The sequence below is a fragment of the Salvelinus alpinus genome, chromosome 34, assembly GCF_045679555.1.
Source record: "Salvelinus alpinus chromosome 34, SLU_Salpinus.1, whole genome shotgun sequence".
In the NCBI taxonomy this organism is placed as follows: domain Eukaryota; kingdom Metazoa; phylum Chordata; class Actinopteri; order Salmoniformes; family Salmonidae; genus Salvelinus; species Salvelinus alpinus.
This window is the reverse complement of record NC_092119.1, coordinates 10,690,185-10,711,803: the sequence shown is the minus strand read 5'-3', so window position 1 is coordinate 10,711,803 and position 21,619 is coordinate 10,690,185. Positions and strand designations below refer to the sequence as shown.

The window sequence follows — 21,619 nt, the reverse complement described above, 5'->3', positions numbered from 1 at the left end:
CCTCGCCCCTGTTTTGGTAAAAAGCTGAGGGATGGGGCTGGAGAAATGTACACACTCTCAAATTCATAGACAGAGCTACGGATGCAAGGACTGACCGTCCATGATATACAAAGTATAGTTATAACCATGTTTTGAGGCTATATAGCGTTTGTTTACATTTAATATGTTTACAAACATTGGAGTAAAACAAGCTTATATTTTGGGTTCTGATCGGGTACAACAGCTGAACTAAGCTCATGACACATTTATAAGTTCTATTCATGAAGAATCAATGGCTACATATCATTAACTTATAAGTCAAAGAAAGGATGTAGCAGCTGTATATTGCCTCTTGAGAAGACACATTTCAGTCGAATGTAGTCAGTTGTGCAACTGAGTAGGTATCCTCTTTCCCTTTCCTTAAGCCACAACCCAGAGTCTGTGCATGTCTACCATGGCTGTCTGGGAGACTGCAACCATTCAAACCACAACAAAAACAGCATCTATGCAGGGCCGGACTAACCAAATCTGGGGCCCTGGGCAATAACATTTTAGAACCCTGTACTCTTGGTGGCAGAAAGAAAAGTTTGCTGTTTTAAAACTGAATTCCTGCAATTCTACACATTTTGCCTTTGGGCTGAGAGAAAAATGTGCTTATATTTCCTGTAGATTTACACATTTCGACATGGCTTATGCCTTTTTCTTATGTTATCTGAGTGACTCAAACATTATGACAAAATCAGTGGATGTCACCTGGAGCCCCGGGGCATGTGCCCCGGTCGGTAATCCAGGCCCTGCCTCTGTGCCAGCCGTTGAGAACTCATGTAAATGCATGTTATTTTCCAATATTTATTCAGTCTCTTGTTTGGTCATGTAATTGATATTTCTTTGACTAAACCTTTTAGGCTAAACAACGATTCAGGCACCTCCTGTTACAATTCCAAACCACATGGCGGGGCTGCCGTTGGGCAAAAACACAAACTCTGGATGGTAGATTGGGGGCTCTATATGTGCTGCAACCCTGAGCTGAGGTAGATAGATATATGAGATAAAAGAGAGAAGGGTTTCCGAAGAAAGAAGAGGGACTGTGGCGGGGCCGCCTAATCTACTGTACTTACATGTGAATAGCCTTGGGCAGCTTGTGAAAGGAATGTCTCTCCAGACTCCTCAGACTTTCATCATCTGAGATGTAACTGATTGGGAAAATATAGAATGGAAATGTGTAACTTTTTCACTGCAAGAACAGATTGGATAGTAGTACATTGTATACAGTCCTGAGCTACATCTACATCCAGGCTGTTCCCCTGTAGGCCCTATGGAAGTGTATGGAAGTGAGATAATCAATGACGGGCTGTTCAGTTCTATGATATTATACTTTTACCACTACAGATATAACATAGTAGCATATGTTACAAACAATAACCTACATGTGAGAGATGTTGATCAAGTTGGCGAAGGCATCCTGAGATATGGAGGTCAGTCTTGTCTCCACAAGCCACCTGTTGTGATAATACATCGATAGTCCATTGCATTGTATAGTGCTTTTCATTTCATTTGTGTTGTGCGTGTAATGGTATCCATTCTAGTTTTCACATCTCTATAATATCCCTACAACACATTATTATACTCATTAGCTGTTTTTTCTCCTTCTAATTTAGTTATCTGCAAATACAAAGTAACTATTGTCTGACCTGTCATATCCATAGACATTATATAGATAATATAAACATATTTTGAGGCTATGGGATGATGGTTACTGGTCAGTGTAGATCTGCAGAAAGAGAGAGGGATTGTTCTGTCGACATAGTATCCAATAGAAGCTGATTATTATTATTAGATTATACACATTTACAAGATGAGAATAGCTTCTTGGTATGTTGGGTAATGATAAAAACAAAACAGCTGTGTTAAACCCATGAGGTAAGAATCAATAGGTAAATATACAGAATTCAAATCCCCAGTTGAACAGATTTCTTGAATCCCAGACTGTAGCTTAAAACTAAACCCCACTACCAGGTAATATTCGTCGTATGTCAATTAAGTGAACTTCTCTTTTGCGGAGTTATTCCTTTACATCAGCATCACTTCGACTGACTGACATGGCCGGTAAAAATAAACTGTAGAAAGATACGGAAACGAATGTACTTACAACTCTTTAGTGCTGGGATGGAATGCAGGTAGGACGTCAATTTCGAAGCATGACACTGTTTTCGTACTGTCCCATTTGGTGCAGTCGCAAAAAGTTGGGCAAACGTCGATGTTATCAGTTGAATCGACCGATGAAGCGATGAAAAGTATAAACATACGAATAATCAGATTCATTTTCAGATATATTACTGAATGGATATCCTCACTCATTATTTGGTATTGCGTGAAGCCTATGAACGCATATTCGGCACATTAAAGTATAATTTCCAATGACAAGGTATATTAAAGTTGTATTCGCCCGTATAGCATCTCATGTAGACATGTACTCCCAAGTTAAGTCGATGTCAAAATTGACAGAGATGCGGTACGGGGGCGTTCCTTTCATCTGAAATTTGCGTGCGTTGAACAAGGCTGATTCACACGGCATGGGGCTGGGGAGGTATTTTAACAGTCTACATAGCCTGTTACGTTGCATTCTGACTTTTCAGGATGTGTAAGCATAATGCGTTGTACTGTAGGTTATTTATTGGGAATATACAGTTCCAATAATATTTTCATATTGGACAGATTGTAGGATCTGGGGCCAGGAGATTTGTAGATTCATACGAACCATCCAGGGCCCGTTTCCCGATGGCAATGCATTGTACAAAATAACGGCTGTAGACGTCACACACGTTTCCCAAAACACCACGTAGTGCACTCGATACAAACTGACATTTTCCTGTGTCGTTACAAGAGTTGTCAAATGCTGACAATGATTCCAGAATAAAGGCTAAAGAGTTAGCTGTAGCTCTTTAGAGGATACCTATTCAAAGTGATCTTTTTTAAAATATTTGTTATTTTTTTTACACAGAAGAAATGTTCTGTAGCCTGTTATGTATCTGTCTGTTCTATATGTTTGCCATGTGTTATGAATTCTAAGTATTTTCTCGTGCTATTTTCTGTGCAATGTTTGATTGATGTTAACTCTGAATTTCTTCAGTTTATGTAAACTGTGAGCAAGAATGAATAAAATCGAAATCGAAAACATCAACATGAGATTAAACTAGAATCTGATGACAGCGGTTTTCGTAATTGATCAACAAATCATTGTAGCCTAATGGCAGGCAGGAATTGAGCCGTATGTAGGCCTACAGATATTATACAATTGAGTCATACTAAATGAGTAAACATGAAGTAGCAAGTTGCGTGTTGCATGAAAACTAATATGTTGACCTTTAAGTTACTGGTTAGGCTACAGTGAAATGGGTGAGCTTTTAGATGATAGTAGCCTATAAGCCCAATAGATACACATATTGAAGCGGCTGATATAGCCTTATGACCTAATACTAGGTTGGTCTATCGATTGCACATAAAATATATATACAAAAGTATGTGGACGCCCCATAAAATTAGTGGATTCGGCTATTTCAGCCACACCCGTTGCTGACAGATGTATAAAATCGACTACACAGCCATGCAATCTCCATAGACAAACATTGGCAGTAGAATGGCCTTACTGAAGAGCTCAGTGAAAGGATGCCACCTTTCCAACAAGGCAGTTGGTCAAATTTCTGTCCAGCTAGAGCGGCCCTGGTCAACTGTAAGTGCTGTTATTGTGAAGTGGAAACGTCTAAGAACAACAGCACCTCAGCCACGAAGTGGTAGGCCACACAAGCTCACGGAACAGGACCGCCGACTGCTAAAGAGCATAGCGTGTGAAGCTCGTCTGTCCCTGTGTAACGGATGTGAAATGGCTAGCTAGTTAGCGGGTACGCGCTAGTAGTGTTTCAATCAGTTACGTCACTTGCTCTGAAACCTAGAAGTAGTGTTGCCCCTTGCTCTGCAAGGGCCGTGGCCTTTGTGGAGCGATGGGTAACGATGCTTGGTGGGCGACCGTTGTTGATGTGTGCAGAAGGTCCCTGGTTTGCGCCCGTGTCGGGGTGAGGGGACGGTTTAAAGTTATACTGTTACATTGATGCTGTTGACCCGGATCACTGGTTGCTGCGGAAAAGGAGGAGGTTGAAAGGGGGGTGAGTGTAACGGATGTGAAATGGCTAGCTAGTTAGCGGGTACGCGCTACTAGCATTTCAATCAGTTACGTCACTTGCTCTGAAACCTAGAAGTAGTGTTGCCCCTTGCTCTGCAAGGGCCGTGGCTTTTGTGGAGCGATGGGTAACGACGCTTCGTGGGTGACTGTTGTTGATGTGTGCAGAGGGTCCCTGGTTCGCGCCCGTGTCGGGGCGAGGGGACGGTCTAAAGTTATACTGTTACACCTGGTTGCAATACTCATTTCCGAGTTCCAAACTGTCTCTGAAAGCAATGTCAGAACAAGAACTGTCCGTCGGGAGCTTCATGAAATGGGTTTCCGCACAAAAGCCTAAGATCACCATGCGCAATGCCAAGCATCGTCTGGAATGGTGTAAAGCTCGCCACCGTTGGACTCTGGAGCAATGGAAACGCGTTACTGGAGTGATGAATCCTGCTCCACCATCTGGCAGTCCAACTGACAAATCTGGGCTTGGCGGATGCCAGGAGAACGCTACCTGCCAGAATGTATAGTGCCAACTGTAAAGTATGGTGGATGAGCAATAATGGTCTGGGGCTGTTTTTCATGGTTTGGGCTAGGCCTCTTAGTTCTAGTGAAGGGGAATCTTAATGCTACAGCATACAATGACATTCTAGATGATTCTGTGCTTCCAACTTTGTGGCAACGGTTTGGGAAAGGCCCTTTCCTGTTTCAGCATGACAATTTCCCCGTGCACAACGCAAGGTCTATACAGAAATGGTTTGTCGAGATCAGTGTGGAAGAACTTGACTGGCTTTCACAGAGCCCTGACCCCAACTCCATCGAACACCTTTGGGATGAATTGGAACGCCGCCTGCGAGCCAGGCCTAGTCGCCCAACATCAGTGCCTGACCTCACTAATGCTCTTGTGGCTGACTGGAAGCAAGTTCCCGCAGCAATGTTCCAACATCTAGTGAAAAGCCTTCCCAGAAGAGTAGAGGCTGTTATAGCAACAAAGGGGGGGACCAACTCCATGTTAATACCCATGATTTTGGAATGAGATGTTCGACGAGCAGTTCTCCACATATGTAGTGTATTTGAAAGTGATGTCAATATTTAGCCTAATAATCTAGCTATTATAATTTGGTTATTTCGGATTTAATTAAATGCTTCCTAGCTTCGTTTGTTTATAACATTGCAAAACATTTAGGCTATTTATAAGAAGTCTTCTAGGTTCACTGGTTTCAGAGAGATAAACATCTTCATTCTGTCTTTTGTGTGTACATTGACGTGGGAGGGTAAACGATGATCCAAGGACACACTTAGCAGTTCTATTAGTGGTCTGAGGCAGGCATTAGATAAGAAGAGATTTCAAGTGCAATGTTAATAAAGATGGTTTTGGGAAATGGCTCGGAAAGTTAAAGATGCTCTTATGAAGGTTCAATTGATAAACTTAGAAAGATGCTTTTGGGAAACCGGGGCCCAGATATCACAAGGTGACATTCTGTTTTGCCAGAGGTTTGTCCCATAGAGGTAGAAAGAGGGCTCCAGACGCATATAACCCATTTTAGAATACACCTTGCCATTGAGGGCTTCCACCATTTCAAAGTAGTCAACCCAGGGGGTATTTTTTGGGGTTGGTAGAGATCATCCAACAATATGAATAATGTCTCCTGATTAAATCGGGTGGCCTATTGCCCCTTTAACGACATTTACATGCCATATGCAGTAGTTACATCGATGTTTGGATTCATTATTAATTATATTGATTCTTGAAGAATTAAAATAAAGTATTTTACCTTTATTTAACGAGGCAAGTCAGTTAAGAACAAATTCTTATTTTCAATGATGGCCTAGGAACAGTGTGTTAACTGCCTTGTTCATGGGCAGAATGACAGATTTCTACCTTGTCAGCTCAGGGATTTGATCGTGCAACCTTTTGGTTACTAGCCCAACGCTCTAACCACTAGGCTTCCTGCCACCCCAAGAATATAGCTAAGCCCGTGACTGTGAATACTGAGTTTCGCGTCCGCTCCCGCCCCGCCCCTCTGGAAACACCTTTCTCAAGCTACAGATCACATTCTGAGCATGTTGTCTCTGCCTGTCCGGTTCCCCTCTCTCCACTGGGATTCTCTGCCTCAAACCCTATTACAGGGTTTGGCTTACTGGTGCTCGTCCATGCTGTCCCTAGGAGGGGTGCGTCACTTGAGTGGGTTGAGTCACTGACGTGATCTTCCTGTCCGGGTTGGTGCCCCCCCTTGGGTTGTGCTGTGGGGGAGATCTTTGTGGCCTATACTTGGCCTTGTCTCAAGGTAGTAGGTTGGTGGTTGAAGATATCCCTCTAGTGGGATACATCTCAACATTAACTGTTCAGAGGAGACTGAGTGAATCAGGCCTTCATAGTTAAATTGCTGAAAAGAAACCACTACTAATGGACACCAATAATAAGAAGAGACTTGCTTTGGCCATGAAACACGGGAAATAGACATTCGACTGGTGGAAATCTGTCCTTTGGTCTGATGAGTCCAAATGTGAGATTTTTGGTTCCAACCGCGGTGTCTTTGTGAGGTGCAGAGTAGGTGAACGGATGATCTCTGCATTGGTGGTTCCCATGTGAAGCATGGAGGAGGAGGTGTGATGGTGTGGGGGTGCTTTGCTGGTGATACTGTCGGTAATTTCTTTAGAATTCAAGGCACACTTAACCAGCATGGCTACCACAGCATTCTGCAGCTATACGCCATCCCATCTGGTTTGTGCTTAGTGGGACTATAATTTGTTTTTCAACAGGACAATGACCCAACACACCTCCAGGCTGTGTAAGGCTGTTTGACCAAGAAGGAGAGTGATGGGGTGCTGCATCAGATGACCTGGCCTCCACAATCACCCGATCTCAACCCAATTGAGATGGTTTGGGATGAGTTGGACCGCAGATTGAAGGAAAAGCAGCCAACAAGTACTTAGCATATGTGGGAACTCCTTCAAGACTGTTGGGAAAGCATTCCAGGTGACTACCTCATGAAGCTGGTTGAGAGAAAGCTGTTATCAAGGCAAAGCGTGGCTACTTTGAAGAATCTCAAATATAAAATATATTTTGATTTGTTTAACACTTTTTTGGTTACTACATGATTCCATATGTGTTATTTCATAGTTTGATTTCTTCGCTATTATTCTACAATGTAGAACATATTAAAAATAAAGAAAGACCCAGGAATGAGTAGTTGTGTCCCACCTTTTGACTGGTACTGTATATATGAAAAAAATCTTGGACATGGGACAAGAATAGAGGAACAATGACATTTACAACAACAATAAGCGTTCCTAGTTGGTGTTCACAATCTCTGTCCAGAAGGTCCAGAAAGGGACCCACAATCTTGACAAATCTGCTGGAGGAGTTAATCTGCTGGAGGAGTTAGTCCTGGAGGAGTTAGGAGTTAGTCCTGGAGGAGTTAGGAGTTAGTGCTGGAGGAGTTAATCTGCTGGAGGAGTTAGTCCTGGAGGATTTAGGAGTTAGTGCTGGAAGAGTTAGTGCTGGAGGAGTTAATCTGCTGGAGGAGTTAGGAGTTAGTGCTGGAGGAGTTAGTGCTGGAGGAGTTAATCTGCTGGAGGAGTTAGTCCTGTAGGAGTTAGGAGTTAGTGCTGGAGGAATTAGTGCTGGAGGAGTTAGTGCTGGAGGATTTAGTCCTGGAGTTAGGAGTTAGTGCTGGAGGAGTTAGTGCTGGAGGAATTAGGAGATAGTGCTGGAGCAGTTAATCTGCTGGAGGAGTTAGTCCTGTAGGGGTTAGGAGTTAGTGCTGGAGGAGTTAGTGCTGGAGGAGTTAGTCCTGGAGGGGTTAGGAGTTAGTGCTGGAGGAGTTAGTGCTGGAGGAGTTAGGAGTTAGTGCTGGAGGAGTTAATGCTGGAGGAGTTAGTCCTGGAGGAGTTAGGAGTTAGTGCTGGAGGAGTTAGTGCTGGAGGAGTCAGGAGTTAGTGCTGGAGGAGTTAGTGCTGGAGGAGTCAGGAGTTAGGAGATAGTGCTGGAGGAGTTAATCTGCTGGAGGAGTTAGTCCTGTAGGAGTTAGGAGTTAGTGCTGGAGGAGTTAGTGCTGGAGGAGTTAGTCCTGGAGGAGTTAGGAGTTAGTGCTGGAGGAGTTAATCTGCTGGAGGAGTTAGTCCTGGAGGATTTTCGAGTTAGTGCTGGAGGGGTTAGTGCTGGAGGAGTTAGTCCTGGAGGAGTTAGGAGTTAGTGCTGGAGGAGTTAGTGCTGGAGGAGTTAGTCCTGGATGAGTTAGGAGTTAGTGCTGGAGGAGATAGTGCTGGAGGAGTTAGGAGTTAGTGCTGGAGGAGTTAATCTGCTGGGTGAGTGAGTCCGGGAGGAGTTCGTCCTGGAGGGGTTAATCTGCTGGAGGAGTTAGTCCTGGAGGAATTAGGAGTTAGTGCTGGAGGAGTTAGTCCTGGAGGAGATAGGAGTTAGTCCTGGAGGAGTTAGTCCTGGAGGGGTTAGGAGTTAATGCTGGAGGAGTTAGTCCTGGAGGAGTTAGGAGTTAGTGCTGGAGGAGTTAGTGCTGGAGGAATTCATCTGCTGGAGGAGTTAGTCCTGGAGGAGTTAGGAGTTAGTGCTGGAGGAGATAGTCCTGGAGGAGTTAGGAGTTAGTGCTGGAGGAGTTAGTGCTGGAGGAGTCAGGAGTTAGTGCTGGAGGAGTTAATCTGCTGGAGGAGTTAGTCCTGGAGGATTTTCGAGTTAGTGCTGGAGGGATTAGTGCTGGAGGAGTTAGTCCTGGAGGAGTTAGGAGTTAGTGCTGGAGGAGTTAGTCCTGGAGGAGTTAGGAGTTAGTGCTGGAGGAGTTAGTCCTGTAGGAGTTAGGAGTTAGTGCTGGAGGAGTTAGTGCTGGAGGAGTTAGTCCTGGAGGAGTTAGGAGTTAGTGCTGGAGGAGTTAATCTGCTGGAGGAGTTAGTCCTGGAGGATTTTCGAGTTAGTGCTGGAGGGGTTAGTGCTGGAGGAGTTAGTCCTGGAGGAGTTAGGAGTTAGTGCTGGAGGAGTTAGTCCTGGAGGAGTTAGGAGTTAGTGCTGGAAGAGTTAGGAGTTAGGAGTTAGTGCTGGAGGAGTTAGTCCTGGAGGAGTTAGGAGTTAGTGCTGGAGGAGTTAGTCCTGGAGGAGATAGGAGTTAGTGCTGGAGGAGTTAATCTGCTGGGTGAGTGAGTCCGGGAGGAGTTCGTCCTGGAGGGGTTCATCTGCTGGAGGAGTTAGTCCTGGAGGAATTAGGAGTTAGTGCTGGAGGAGTTAGTCCTGGAGGAGATGGAGTTAGTCCTGGAGGAGTTAGTCCTGGAGGGGTTAGGAGTTAATGCTGGAGGAGTTAGTCCTGGAGGAGTTAGGAGTTAGTGCTGGAGGAGATAGTGCTGGAGGAATTCATCTGCTGGAGGAGTTAGTCCTGGAGGAGTTAGGAGTTAGTGCTGGAGGAGTTAGTCCTGGAGGAGATAGGAGTTAGTCCTGGAGGAGTTAGTCCTGGAGGGGTTAGGAGTTAATGCTGTAGCAGTTAGTCCTGGAGGAGTTAGGAGTTAGTCCTGGAGGAGTTATCTGCTGGACGAGTTTCTGCTAGCCATCTACGGTAGCAAGGGAGGGTGGGTGACTTTCATTCTGTGAGGATTTTTTTTCAGACACCATTCCAAACATCAGAGCCTGTTGTTCCTCGTAGGACGATCTTAGAACTGTCTCTGAACAGCCAAAGAGAGCAAGTTCTGGGTCAGGTTCAAATGGCCCTCTCATATATCTTTGAATTCCAATAAAAGGTGTTCCTCTGAAAAATGATTATTAGAGGGCAGAGCCAAAAAAGTTCTGAGTTAATAAACCCTCTGAGGGTTTACATCTGTCACACAGTGGGGAGACCTGGGGGTAAAGTATATTTAATTTGGTTTTGGAGTAATGAAGTCTATGCATGTCTTTGTGTTCTATCAATTAATATACAGTATGGCATTGATGGAACAGGAGTGAATTGTAGACAGAGCTTCTCCATATAGATGATCGGATATGTCTATAAGGAACTCTTTACCCCAGGTGTCCTTGAGATGACCAGGAGAGGTCTCTGTGTAGTTGGAGAAAAAGGAGACAAACGGTGAGATGAGGTGTTTTGAGTTGGGAGAGTGAGATCATTAAACTATTGTTATACAGGGAGGGTATCAACATTTAGAATTTTACCTTTGATATAGTGTCTGACTTCTAAATAATGGGAAGAATGTGAATGGGAGAATTTGAATGTATTATTTAATTGTATGAATGGTTCTAACTGCTTAACTATGTATAAATCTTCAGTTGAGGCCAGTCCCTTCTCCCTCCATTCATTAAACACCCAGACCGAGATAAAACAAAATAATGATTAAAGCATATCGGGGATTAAAGCATATCGGGGATTAAATCACATCGGGGATGAAAGCATATCGGGGATTAAAGCATATCTGGGATTAAAGCATATCGGGTATTTAAGCATATCGGGGATTAAAGCATATCAGGCACCATATAAACATGCTTAATCTGGTTTAATACATATATTTTGTTTAATTCTCCAAAGAAAGTTGTTGCTCAGTTTGTTTGGGAACTGCTTTGGAGAAAAGCACGGTTGGAAGAGAGGCATTTGTTACTGACCTGACTTCCATAATTAGCCTCAGGGGGGCAACCATGTCCAATGTATCAGGGAAAGCCAGTTGACAGTATGCTAATGCCCTGGCATTTGCCGTCCCCAGTAATAATGCCTGAAGATGGGTAGGCCTAAACCACCACTTTCCTTGGGCATTTGCAAGTGGGCTTTACATTTACATTTACATTTAAGTCATTTAGCAGACACTTTTATCCAGAGCGACTTACAAGTACATACATTCATACTTTTTTTTGTACTGGCCCCCCGTCGGAATCAAACCCACAACCCTGGCGTTGCAAGCGCCATGCTCTACCAACTGAGCCACACGGGACCTTACAAATACGATGGGTTAGAAGATTCTGGCAAAGAAAAAAGATCCTGGGAAGATAAACCATTTTTATTGTATTAATAGAGAGAAAGAGGGAATACTCTCCAGTTCTCTATGTTTTGTTTGAACTCACTGTAGTTAAACTTTAAGATGAGCTTCGGATTTCTAGGTATTTTTAGTCCCAGGTAAGTTAAGTGGTCATGCACATCTATAAATGGTATCCTCTCTGGCTCACTTTAAATGGTATCCTCTCTAGATGCAATAGTATCTGAGATACACGTGATCACTTTTTCCCCAACTGATTGAATAGCCAGATAGTTTGCTAGGGACTAGCAGGCTAGGGACAGAGGGTACTGAGTCCGAGAGGTATAGAAGCACATCGTCTGCATATAACGAAATGCGGCTTTCTATGTTTCCTACTTTATGGCCTTGGATATGAGGATGATCCCTTATTTCTATCTCCAGGGGTTGAAGGACGACAGCAAAGAACAGAGGACTGGATAGATCTGCCGGACAGATCTGTGTAGTTCCAAGGGGACTGGATGTGTCGCTGATGGTCAGAATAGAGGATGTTGGGTAGGCGTAGAGCATTTTGACCCAGACGATAAATGAGTCGCCAGTGCTTCGAACATGTATGACCATTCTATTTGGTCAAACGCTTTTTTGACCATCTAGCGATGTAATAGCAACCTTGGAACCGTTTCCATGATTTGCATATAGAATGTTAAGCAGCCTGCGCACATTAGAAAAAGATAATCTGCCAGGGATAAACCCTGTCTGATCCGGATGAATAATGGTTGTTACATGTTTGTTCATCCTATTAGCAAGCACTTTGGTGATTCTTTTAGTATCGAAATGAAGCAATGCTATTGGTCTATAATTTGCAGTATCTGTTACTTCTCTGCCTTTTTTTTTTAACATAAGGCAAATATTGGCTTCATACAATGATTTCGGCAAAATATAATTTTCTGTTGAATCAGTGATCATCCCGAGTAAGAGCTGAGTGAGAGCTTCACTGGATGTTTTATAAAAATCACAGCTGAAACTATGAGGGCCTGCAGCCTTTCCAGGTGGCAAAGCTTTTACTGCCTCAATTATTTCCTCTGTTGTGAAATTTGAGTTCAATTCTTTTTTGGCGCTATCATCAAGTTTTGGCAGGCTGATGGAATAAAAGAAGGCTGATACATCAGAACCAGAAGCATCGGATCAGAACCAGCAGAAGCATCAGATCAGAACCAGCAGCATCGGATCAGAACCAGAAGCATCGGATCAGAACCACCAGAAGCATCGGATCAGAACCATAACTATCGGATCAGAACCACCAGAAGCATCGGGTCAGAACCAGAAGCATCGGATCAGAACCACGAGAAGCATCGGATCAGAACCAGAAGCATCGGATCAGAACCACCAGAAGCATCGGATCAGAACCAGAAGCATCGGATCAGATTCACCAGAAGCATTGGATCAGAACCATAACTATCGGATCAGAACCACCAGACGCATCGGATCAGAACCAGAAGCATCGGATCAGAACCACCAGAAGCATTGGATCAGAACCATAACTATCGGATCAGAACCACCAGAAGCATCGGATCAGAACCACCAGAAGCATCGGATCAGAACCAGAAGCATCGGATCAGAACCATAACTATCGGATCAGAACCACCATAAGCATCGGATCAGAACCAGCAGCATCGGATCAGAACCACCAGAAGCATCGGATCAGAACCATAACTATCAGATCAGAACCACCAGAAGCATCGGATCAGAACCAGAAGCATCGGATCAGAACCACCAGAAGCATCGGATCAGAACCAGAAGCATCGGATCAGAACCAGAAGCATCGGATCAGAACCATAACTATCGGATCAGAACCACCAGAAGCATCGGATCAGAACCATAACTATCGGATCAGAACCACCAGAAGCATCGGATCAGAACCAGAAGCATCGGATCAGAACCACCAGAAGCATCGGATCAGAACCAGAAGCATCGGATCAGAACCACCAGAAGCATCGGATCAGAACCAGAAGCATCGGATCAGAACCAGAACCATTGGATCTGGAAGACTATAACTATGAGTACAATTCTTTGAAGCAGTTGTTCAGGTTGCCTAGTGGTTAGAGTGTTGGACTTGTAACCGAAAGGTTGCAAGATTGAAAACCTTTCCAGGTTGTCCCCTAGTTCAAATAGTTTTTGTCTTAGCTTTAATAGGAGGTTACTGACCTGAGAATTGTATTCATATTTCAATTTCAAAATATTGTTGTAGTCAACCTGAGAGTGTGTGTCACAAATCCCTCCGAAGATGGTGCCTCTTCCTGTTCGGGCGGCGCTCGGCGGTCGTCGTCTTCACCGGCCTACTAGCTGCCATCGATTCCTTTCTTTTTGTTTCTGTTAGTTTGGGCTGATTGGGTGCACCTGTTTTGAGTTTAGTTTGGTGGGTAGGCTATTTTAGGGCAGTAAGCCCGCTGGCTTTTGTGCGGGCTTGTTTATCTGTTATTTTGGTGTTGGATTGTTACCTGGATTTATTATTTTTCTGGACAGCTTAGTCCGGTGTTTTTGGACTCGTTTTTTCATGCGCCCGTGTGTTTAGGGCATGATCGTTTTCCCTGTCAACTGGAAAATAAATCCACTTTCTTGAAACCCTGCTCTCTGCGCTTGACTTGACTTGCATGCGATTCCATTTTTTTTAATGGCAGACTCATATGAAATAATATGACTTCTCATAACCACTTTAACGTTTCCCATAGTGTAGAATCAGATACCACTCCTGTGTCATTAGTCTCGAGGAACTCATTCAACTTGGCTGTCATGCAGTCATTGAATGCTTGGTCTGGGAGCAAGGAGGGGTTGAAACACCAACTGTAGTTCTGTTTTGGCAAAGACAAATTTAGGGACAGCATAATTGGACTGTGATCAGTTATTAAGGTGCTATGGTATTTCGAATTGAGCACATTGGGTATCAATTTGGAATCTATAAGGAAGTAGATGATTCTAGAATAAGACATGTGAACAGGAGAGTAGAATGAGTAGTCTTTGTCTGTGGGATGTTGCAGTCTCCAGATGTCCATTAGATTCCTGGATTTGATTAGATTATTCAGAACCTGGACAGAGGTGATATTTGGTGCAGTATGTGTGGAAAGTCTGTCAAGATACGGATCATGGTAACAACTAAAATCGACGATTATATCGATTATTAGATTAGTGCTACTCTGATCTGGGAGTCAATCAAAAACATGATGGAAATGTGGGTCATCAATGTTTGGTCCATAGACTTTCCATAGGGTGATAGGGGAAGAGTTATTAATGTTCCCGGACACTATGATGTACCTACTGTGTGGGTCCCTGATACTATGATGTACACCCCTCCCCACTGCTTCCCCAGAGAAACCCCCCTCTCCACTACTTCCCCAGAGAAACCCCCTCTCCCCACTGCTTCCCCAGAGAACCCCCCCTCCCCACTACTTCCACAGAGAACCCCCCCTCCCCACTGCTTCCCCAGAGAAACCCCCCTCCCCACTGCTTCCCCAGAGAAACCCCCCCTCACCACTACTTCCCCAGAGAAACCCCCCCTCCCCACTGCTTCCCCAGAGAAACCCCCCCTCCCCACTACTTCCCCAGAGAAACCCCCCTCTCCACTACTTCCCCAGAGAAACCCCCCTCCCCACTGCTTCCCCAGAGAAACCCCCCTCTCCACTACTTCCCCAGAGAACCCCCCCTCCCCACTGCTTCCCCAGAGAACCCCCCCTCCCCACTACTTCCCCAGAGAAACCCGCCCTCTCCACTACTTCCCCAGAGAAACCCCCCCTCTCCACTACTTCCCCAGAGAAACCCCCCTCTCCACTGCTTCCCCAGAGAAACCCCCCTCCCCACTGCTTCCCCAGAGAAACCCCCTCCCCACTGCTTCCCCAGAGAAACCCGCCCTCTCCACTGCTTCCTCGGAGAAACCCCCCTCTCCACTACTTCCCCAAATGAAGCACTGTTCTCCCCATCTCAGGTAAATTGAGACTGCTGGGCATGATGGCTAGAACAGACCCAATACTACACTAGCAAGCTAACAACAGTCAGACTTAATCTTGGCAATAGGGGGTGCTATTTGCACTTTGTAATAATTTCGTTTCCAAATTAAACTGCCTCGTACTCAATTCTTGCTCGTACAATATGCATATTATTATTACTATTGGATAGAAAACACTCTCTAGTTTCTAAAACCGTTTGAATTATTTCTCTGAGTGAAACAGAACTCATTCTGCAGCACATTTCCTGTCAGGGAGTGAGATTTCAGATATCGAGGTCCCTGTTCTGAGGTCAGTTTATAAGTCCCCATGTAAGCCATCGGGCTACATGCACTGCATACGTCTTCCTCTAGATGTCAGTAAGCGGGGAGAATTTGAATGGAGTGGATTGCGCAATCTGGGACCCTTTATAAGACCGTGGAGCGGAAGTACCGTTCTTTTCAACGGTGCGCCTGGAGCATCAGGGACATCACAATGGCCTCCTGCAAAGCTTTAGTTTTAGCAGTTCTGTATCTCCGGTCATGTTTTTATTCGTTATAGTTGCTAAAGACATCATAAGGTAGTTAATTTAAACCGATTTATAGCAGTTTTTATCAGTTTATTGCGATTTTCCTGGATTTCTTTGTGATGCGCTTTCACGAGTTGGACACCTCTCCAGTGGGTGGCTAACGTTAGCGGCTATTTCGACAGGACAAGAGGACATCTTTCAACCAAAAGACGATTGTTCTGGAGAAAGGACACCTTGCCCAAGATTCTGATGGAAGCTCAGCTAATAGTAAGCAGTCTTTATGCTGTTAATTCGTACTTATGTTGACAAATGTCAAATAATAATTCCGCCATGAATTATGGTGCGGTCTCGCTTTAGCGCACGCTGTATTGCGCAGTAACGTTAATTTTAAAAATCTAACACAGCGATTGCATTAAGAACTAATTTATCTTTCATTTGCTGTCCAATCTGTATTTTTTAGTCAAGTTTATGAATAGTTTTCGATTAGATTAGGTGCCTCTCCAAGATGGCGCCGGACAGATTGCTTGAAGTTTTGGCCACTAATCACATTGTATAACCACGATTTGTGCCGCTAAATATGCACATTTTCGAACAAACTCTATATGCATTGTGTAATATGATGTTATAGGACTGCATTGTGTAATATGATGTTATAGGACTGTCATCGGAAGAATTCTGAGAAGGTTAGTGAAAAAATGAATATATTTTGGTGGTTTATACGTTATCGCTATTTTTAGCTTGAATCAATGCTGTTGTGATGTTTGCTATTGTGGTAAGCTAATATAACGCTATATTGTGTTTTCGCTGTAAAACACTTAGAAAATCTGAAATATTGTCTGGATTCACAAGATCTGTGTCTTTCATTTGCTGTACGCTGTGTATTTTTAAGAAATGTTTTATGATGAGTAATTAGGTAATACACGTTGCTCTCTGTAGTTATTCTAGTCGCTTTGGTGAGAGTTGTGATGGTGGCTGCAATGGTAAACTATGATTTATACCTGAAATATGCACATTTTTCTAACAAAACATATGCTATACAATAAATATGTTATCAGACTGTCATCTGATGAAGTTGTTTCTTGGTTAGTGGCTATTTATATCTTTATTTGGTCGAATTTGTGATAGCTACTGATGGAGTAAAAAACTGGTGGAGTAAAAAAAGTGGTGTCTTTTGCTAACGTGGTTAGCTAATAGATTTACATATTGTGTCTTCCCTGTAAAACATTTTAAAAATCAGAAATGATGGCTGGATTCACAAGATGTGTATCTTTCATCTGGTGTCTTGGACTTGTGATTTAATGATATTTAGATGCTAGTATTTACTTGTGACGCTATGCTAGGCTATGCTAGTCAGCTTTTTTACTGATGGGGGTGCTCCCGGATCCGGGTTTACCCCTATCCATGGTTGATGGAAAACAAATGAATACGTTACTGTTTATGAATAAACTTCAAATCCACTGTTTGCTCAGTCAGTGCCTTCGGAAAGTATTCAGACCCCTTGACTTTTTCCACATTCTAAAATTGATTTAATGATTTTTTCCCCTCATCAATCTACACACAAAACCCCAAAATCACAAAGCGAAAACACGTTTTTAGAAATTTTAGCAAATTTATGAAAAATGTAAAACTGAAATACCTTAATTAATTAACGTTTTCAGACCCTTTTGCTATGGGACTTGACATTGAGCTCAGGTGCGTCCTGTTTCCATTGATCATCCTTGAGATGTTTCTACAACTTGAGTCCACCTGTGGTAAATTCAATTGATTGGACATGATTTGGAAAGGCACACACCTGTCTATATAAGGTCCCAGACTTGACAGTGTATGTGAGAGAAAAAACCAAGCTATGAGGTCGAAGGAATTGTTCTGAGACAGGATTGTGTCAAGGCACAGATCTAGAGAAGGGTACCAAAACATTTCTACACCATTAAAGGTCCCCACGTACACAGTGGCCACCATCATTCCTAAATGGAAGAACTTTGGAACCATCAAGACTCTTCCTAGAGCTGGCTGCCCGGCCAAACTGAGCAATCGGTGGAGAAGGGCCTTGGTCAGAGAGGTGACCAAGAACCTGATGATCACTTTAACAGAGCTCTACAGTTCCTCTCTGGAGATGAGAGAACCTTCCAGAAGGATAAACCATCTCTGCAGCCCTCCACCAATCAGGTCTTTATGGTAGAGTGGCCAGAAGGAAGCCACTCCTCAGTAAAAGGCACATGACAGCCCGCTTGGAGTTTGTCAAAAGGCACCTAAAGACTCTCAGACCATGAGAAACAAGATTCTCTGGTCTGATCAAACCAAGATTGAACTCTTTGGCCTGAATGCCAAGCGTCACATCTGGAGGAAACCTGGCACCATCTCTACGGTGAAGCATGGTGTTGGTAGCATCATGCTGTGGGAATGACTAGTCAGGATTGAGGCGAAGATGAACGGAGCAAAGTACAGAGAGATCCTTGATGAAAACCTGCTCCAATGGACTCAGGACTTTAGACTAGGGCGAAAGTTCACCTTCCAACAAAAAAATGACCCTAAGCACACAGCCAAGACAACACTGGAGTGGCTTCAGGACAAGTCTCTGAATGACCTTGAGTGGCCCAGCCAGAGCCAAGAGTATGCAAAGCTGTCATAAAGGCTTCTTTGAAGAATCTCAAATATATAGTATATTTTGATTTGTTTAACACTTTTTTTGGTTACTACATGATTCCATATGTGTTATTTCATAGTATTGATGTCTTCAATGTCTTTTCTACAATGTAGAAAATAGTAGGCCCTGGCCACTAGAGGGAACTGTCAGCAAGCAAATGGTCAGTCCTGTGAGGAACTCACCAAGTCCAGTAGATCTATTATAAGATCTCTGTAACCTGACCACAGACAAAGTTGTCCACCACCTCCATGTCAGCCAGGGATTTCTTTAGAAACCAATGCTTTGTTCTCTTTATAAAACCTCCAATGCCATTTCTAATAGTTCAGTATTATGACAGTATAGCTTACTCCATTCCAGTAGATTCTAGTTGGGATACATTTTACTGTTCCATATTCCCATCATAACCATTGGGTCGAGATGGAGAAACACAAACTGATCTTAGATCAGTGTTAATGTCTAAAGGCAACTTCATCATCCTCCCTGCAATTATGATGCCTTAGAGCTGTTCCTATGACAAGGGGTGTATTCACTAGGAACCAAACAGAACTAGACGGAACCAAACAGGAAGGAACCTAACACTACACTAACACAGACCACCACTACACTAACACAGACCACCACTGCACTAACACAGACCACTACTACACTAACACAGACCACCACTACACTAACACAGACCACCACTGCACTAACACAGACCACCACTACACTAACACAGACCACCACTACACTAACACAGACCACCACTACATTAACACAGACCACCACTGCACTAACACAGACCACCACTACACTAACACAGACCACCACTACACTAACACAGACCACCACTACATTAACACAGACCACCACTACACTAACACAGACCACCACTACATTAACACAGACCACCACTACACTAACACAGACCACCACTACACTAACACAGACCACCACTACATTAACACAGACCACCACTACACTAACACAGACCACCACTACACTAAAACAGACCACCACTACACTAACACAGACCACCACTACATTAACACAGACCACCACTACACTAATACAGACCACCACTACACTAACACAGACCACCACTACACTAACACAGACCACCACTACGCTAACACAGACCACCACTACACTAACACAGACCACCACTACACTAACACAGACCACCACTACACTAACACAGACCACCACTACATTAACACAGACCACCACTACACTAACACAGACCACCACTGCACTAACACAGACCACCACTACACTAACACAGACCACCACTACATTAACACAGACCACCACTGCACTAACACAGACCACCACTACACTAACACAGACCACCACTACACTAACACAGGCCACCACTACACTAACACAGACCACCACTACACTAACACAGACCACCACTACACTAACACAGACCACCACTACACTAACACAGACCACCAATACACTAACACAGACCACCACTACACTAACACAGACCACCACTACACTAACACAGACCACCACTACATTAACACAGACCACCACTACACTAACACAGACCACCACTGCACTAACACAGACCACCACTACACTAACACAGACCACCACTACACTAACACAGACCACCACTACACTAACACAGACCACCACTACACTAACACAGACCACCACTGCATTAACACAGACCACTACTAAATTAACACAGACCACCACTAGATTTCACAGACCACCACTACACTAACACAGACCACCACTACACTAACACAGACCACCACTGCATTAACACAGACCACTACTGCATTAACACAGACCACCACTAGATTTCACAGACCACCACTACACTAACACAGACCACCACTACACTAACACAGACCACCACTACAGTAACACAGACCACCACTGCATTAACACAGACCACTACTACACTAACACAGACCACCACTAGATTTCACAGACCACCACTACACTAACACAGACCACCACTACACTAACACAGACCACCACTGCATTAACACAGACCACTACTACATTAACACAGACCACCACTAGATTTCACAGACCACCACTGAGGACAACATGCTCCTGTCACTCGTGGGCCCAATCCCAAACGGACCCCTAGACCTTACACCCGATGCACTTGCGGAGATCTGACCAGATTTGATTTCTATAAGAAATAACTTCCAGCCTATCCAGAAGGCAAAAGGTGGCGCTATTAACATATTGATTGCACCAGTGATTTACCACTTCCTCTCATCCCTACAAGTGCATAGGACATGAGGTCAAGGGGAACCATTTGGGACTCAGGGTGTCACTTTACAGAGGGCTAGCTGATCCTAGATCTGTGCCTCACTGTCTCTCAACCTCCCCTTTATTGGGTGTCTCATTGACGAGAACTTGCATGACGTGTGTTGAGGTAGTGATTTACCACTTCAGCCTGGCAGTATGACGTGTGTTGAGGCAGTGATTTACCACTTCAGCCTGGCAGTATGACGTGTGTTGAGACATTGATTTACCACTTCAGCCTGGCAGTATGACGTGTGTTGAGGTAGTGATTTACCACTTCAGCCTGGCAGTATGACGTGTGTTGAGGTAGTGATTTACCACTTCAGCCTGGCAGTATGACGTGTGTTGAGGTAGTGATTTACCACTTCAGCCTGGCAGTATGACGTGTGTTGAGACATTGATTTACCACTTCAGCCTGGCAGTATGACGTGTGTTGAGACATTGATTTACCACTTCAGCCTGGCAGTATGACGTGTGTTGAGGCAGTGATTTACCACTTCAGCCTGGCAGTATGACGTGTGTTGAGGCAGTGATTTACCACTTCAGCCTGGCAGTATGACGTGTGTTGAGGCAGTGATTTACCACTTCAGCCTGGCAGTATGACGTGTGTTGAGACATTGATTTACCACTTCAGCCTGGCAGTATGACGTGTGTTGAGGCAGTGATTTACCACTTCAGCCTGGCAGTATGACGTGTGTTGAGACATTGATTTACCACTTCAGCCTGGCAGTATGACGTGTGTTGAGACATTGATTTACCACTTCAGCCTGGCAGTATGACGTGTGTTGAGACATTGATTTACCACTTCAGCCTGGCAGTATGACGTGTGTTGAGACATTGATTTATCACTTCAGCCTGGCAGTATGACGTGTGTTGAGACATTGATTTACCACTTCCGCCTGGCAGTATGACGTGTGTTGAGGCAGTGATTTACCACTTCAGCCTGGCAGTATGACGTGTGTTGAGGTAGTGATTTACCACTTCAGCCTGGCAGTATGACGTGTGTTGAGACATTGATTTACCACTTCAGCCTGGCAGTATGACGTGTGTTGAGACATTGATTTACCACTTCAGCCTGGCAGTATGACGTGTGTTGAGGCAGTGATTTACCACTTCAGCCTGGCAGTATGACGTGTGTTGAG

The 21,619-nt window shown here is 44.1% G+C and overlaps 2 protein-coding genes across 2 annotated transcripts in view; one reads left to right on the top strand and one right to left on the bottom strand.

Annotated features, from left to right (window-relative positions):
- The window catches only part of LOC139563698 (thyrotropin receptor-like), a 41,588-nt gene extending 39,203 nt beyond the window's left edge, over positions 1 to 2,385 (bottom strand). The window contains exons 1-3 of the mRNA XM_071382562.1: positions 2,129 to 2,385; positions 1,407 to 1,478; positions 1,098 to 1,172 (exon numbers count right to left, since the gene is read on the bottom strand). Coding sequence (XP_071238663.1) covers positions 1,098 to 1,172; positions 1,407 to 1,478; positions 2,129 to 2,337 — 356 coding nt within the window. The 5' untranslated portion in view covers positions 2,338 to 2,385. The remainder of the gene's footprint in view (positions 1 to 1,097; positions 1,173 to 1,406; positions 1,479 to 2,128) is intronic.
- A 12,015-nt stretch (positions 2,386 to 14,400) lies between these two features.
- LOC139563496 (uncharacterized) lies at positions 14,401 to 15,048 on the top strand. Its single transcript, XM_071382208.1, has one exon. The coding sequence runs from the start codon at positions 14,401 to 14,403 to the stop codon at positions 15,046 to 15,048; it is 648 nt and encodes a 215-aa protein (XP_071238309.1).
- The last annotated feature ends 6,571 nt before the right edge of the window (positions 15,049 to 21,619 follow it).

Coding starts and splice junctions, on each gene's coding strand:
- LOC139563496 (XM_071382208.1), top strand. CDS start 14,401: ATGATGTACACCCCTCCCCACTGCTTCCCCAGAGAAACCCCCCTCTCC.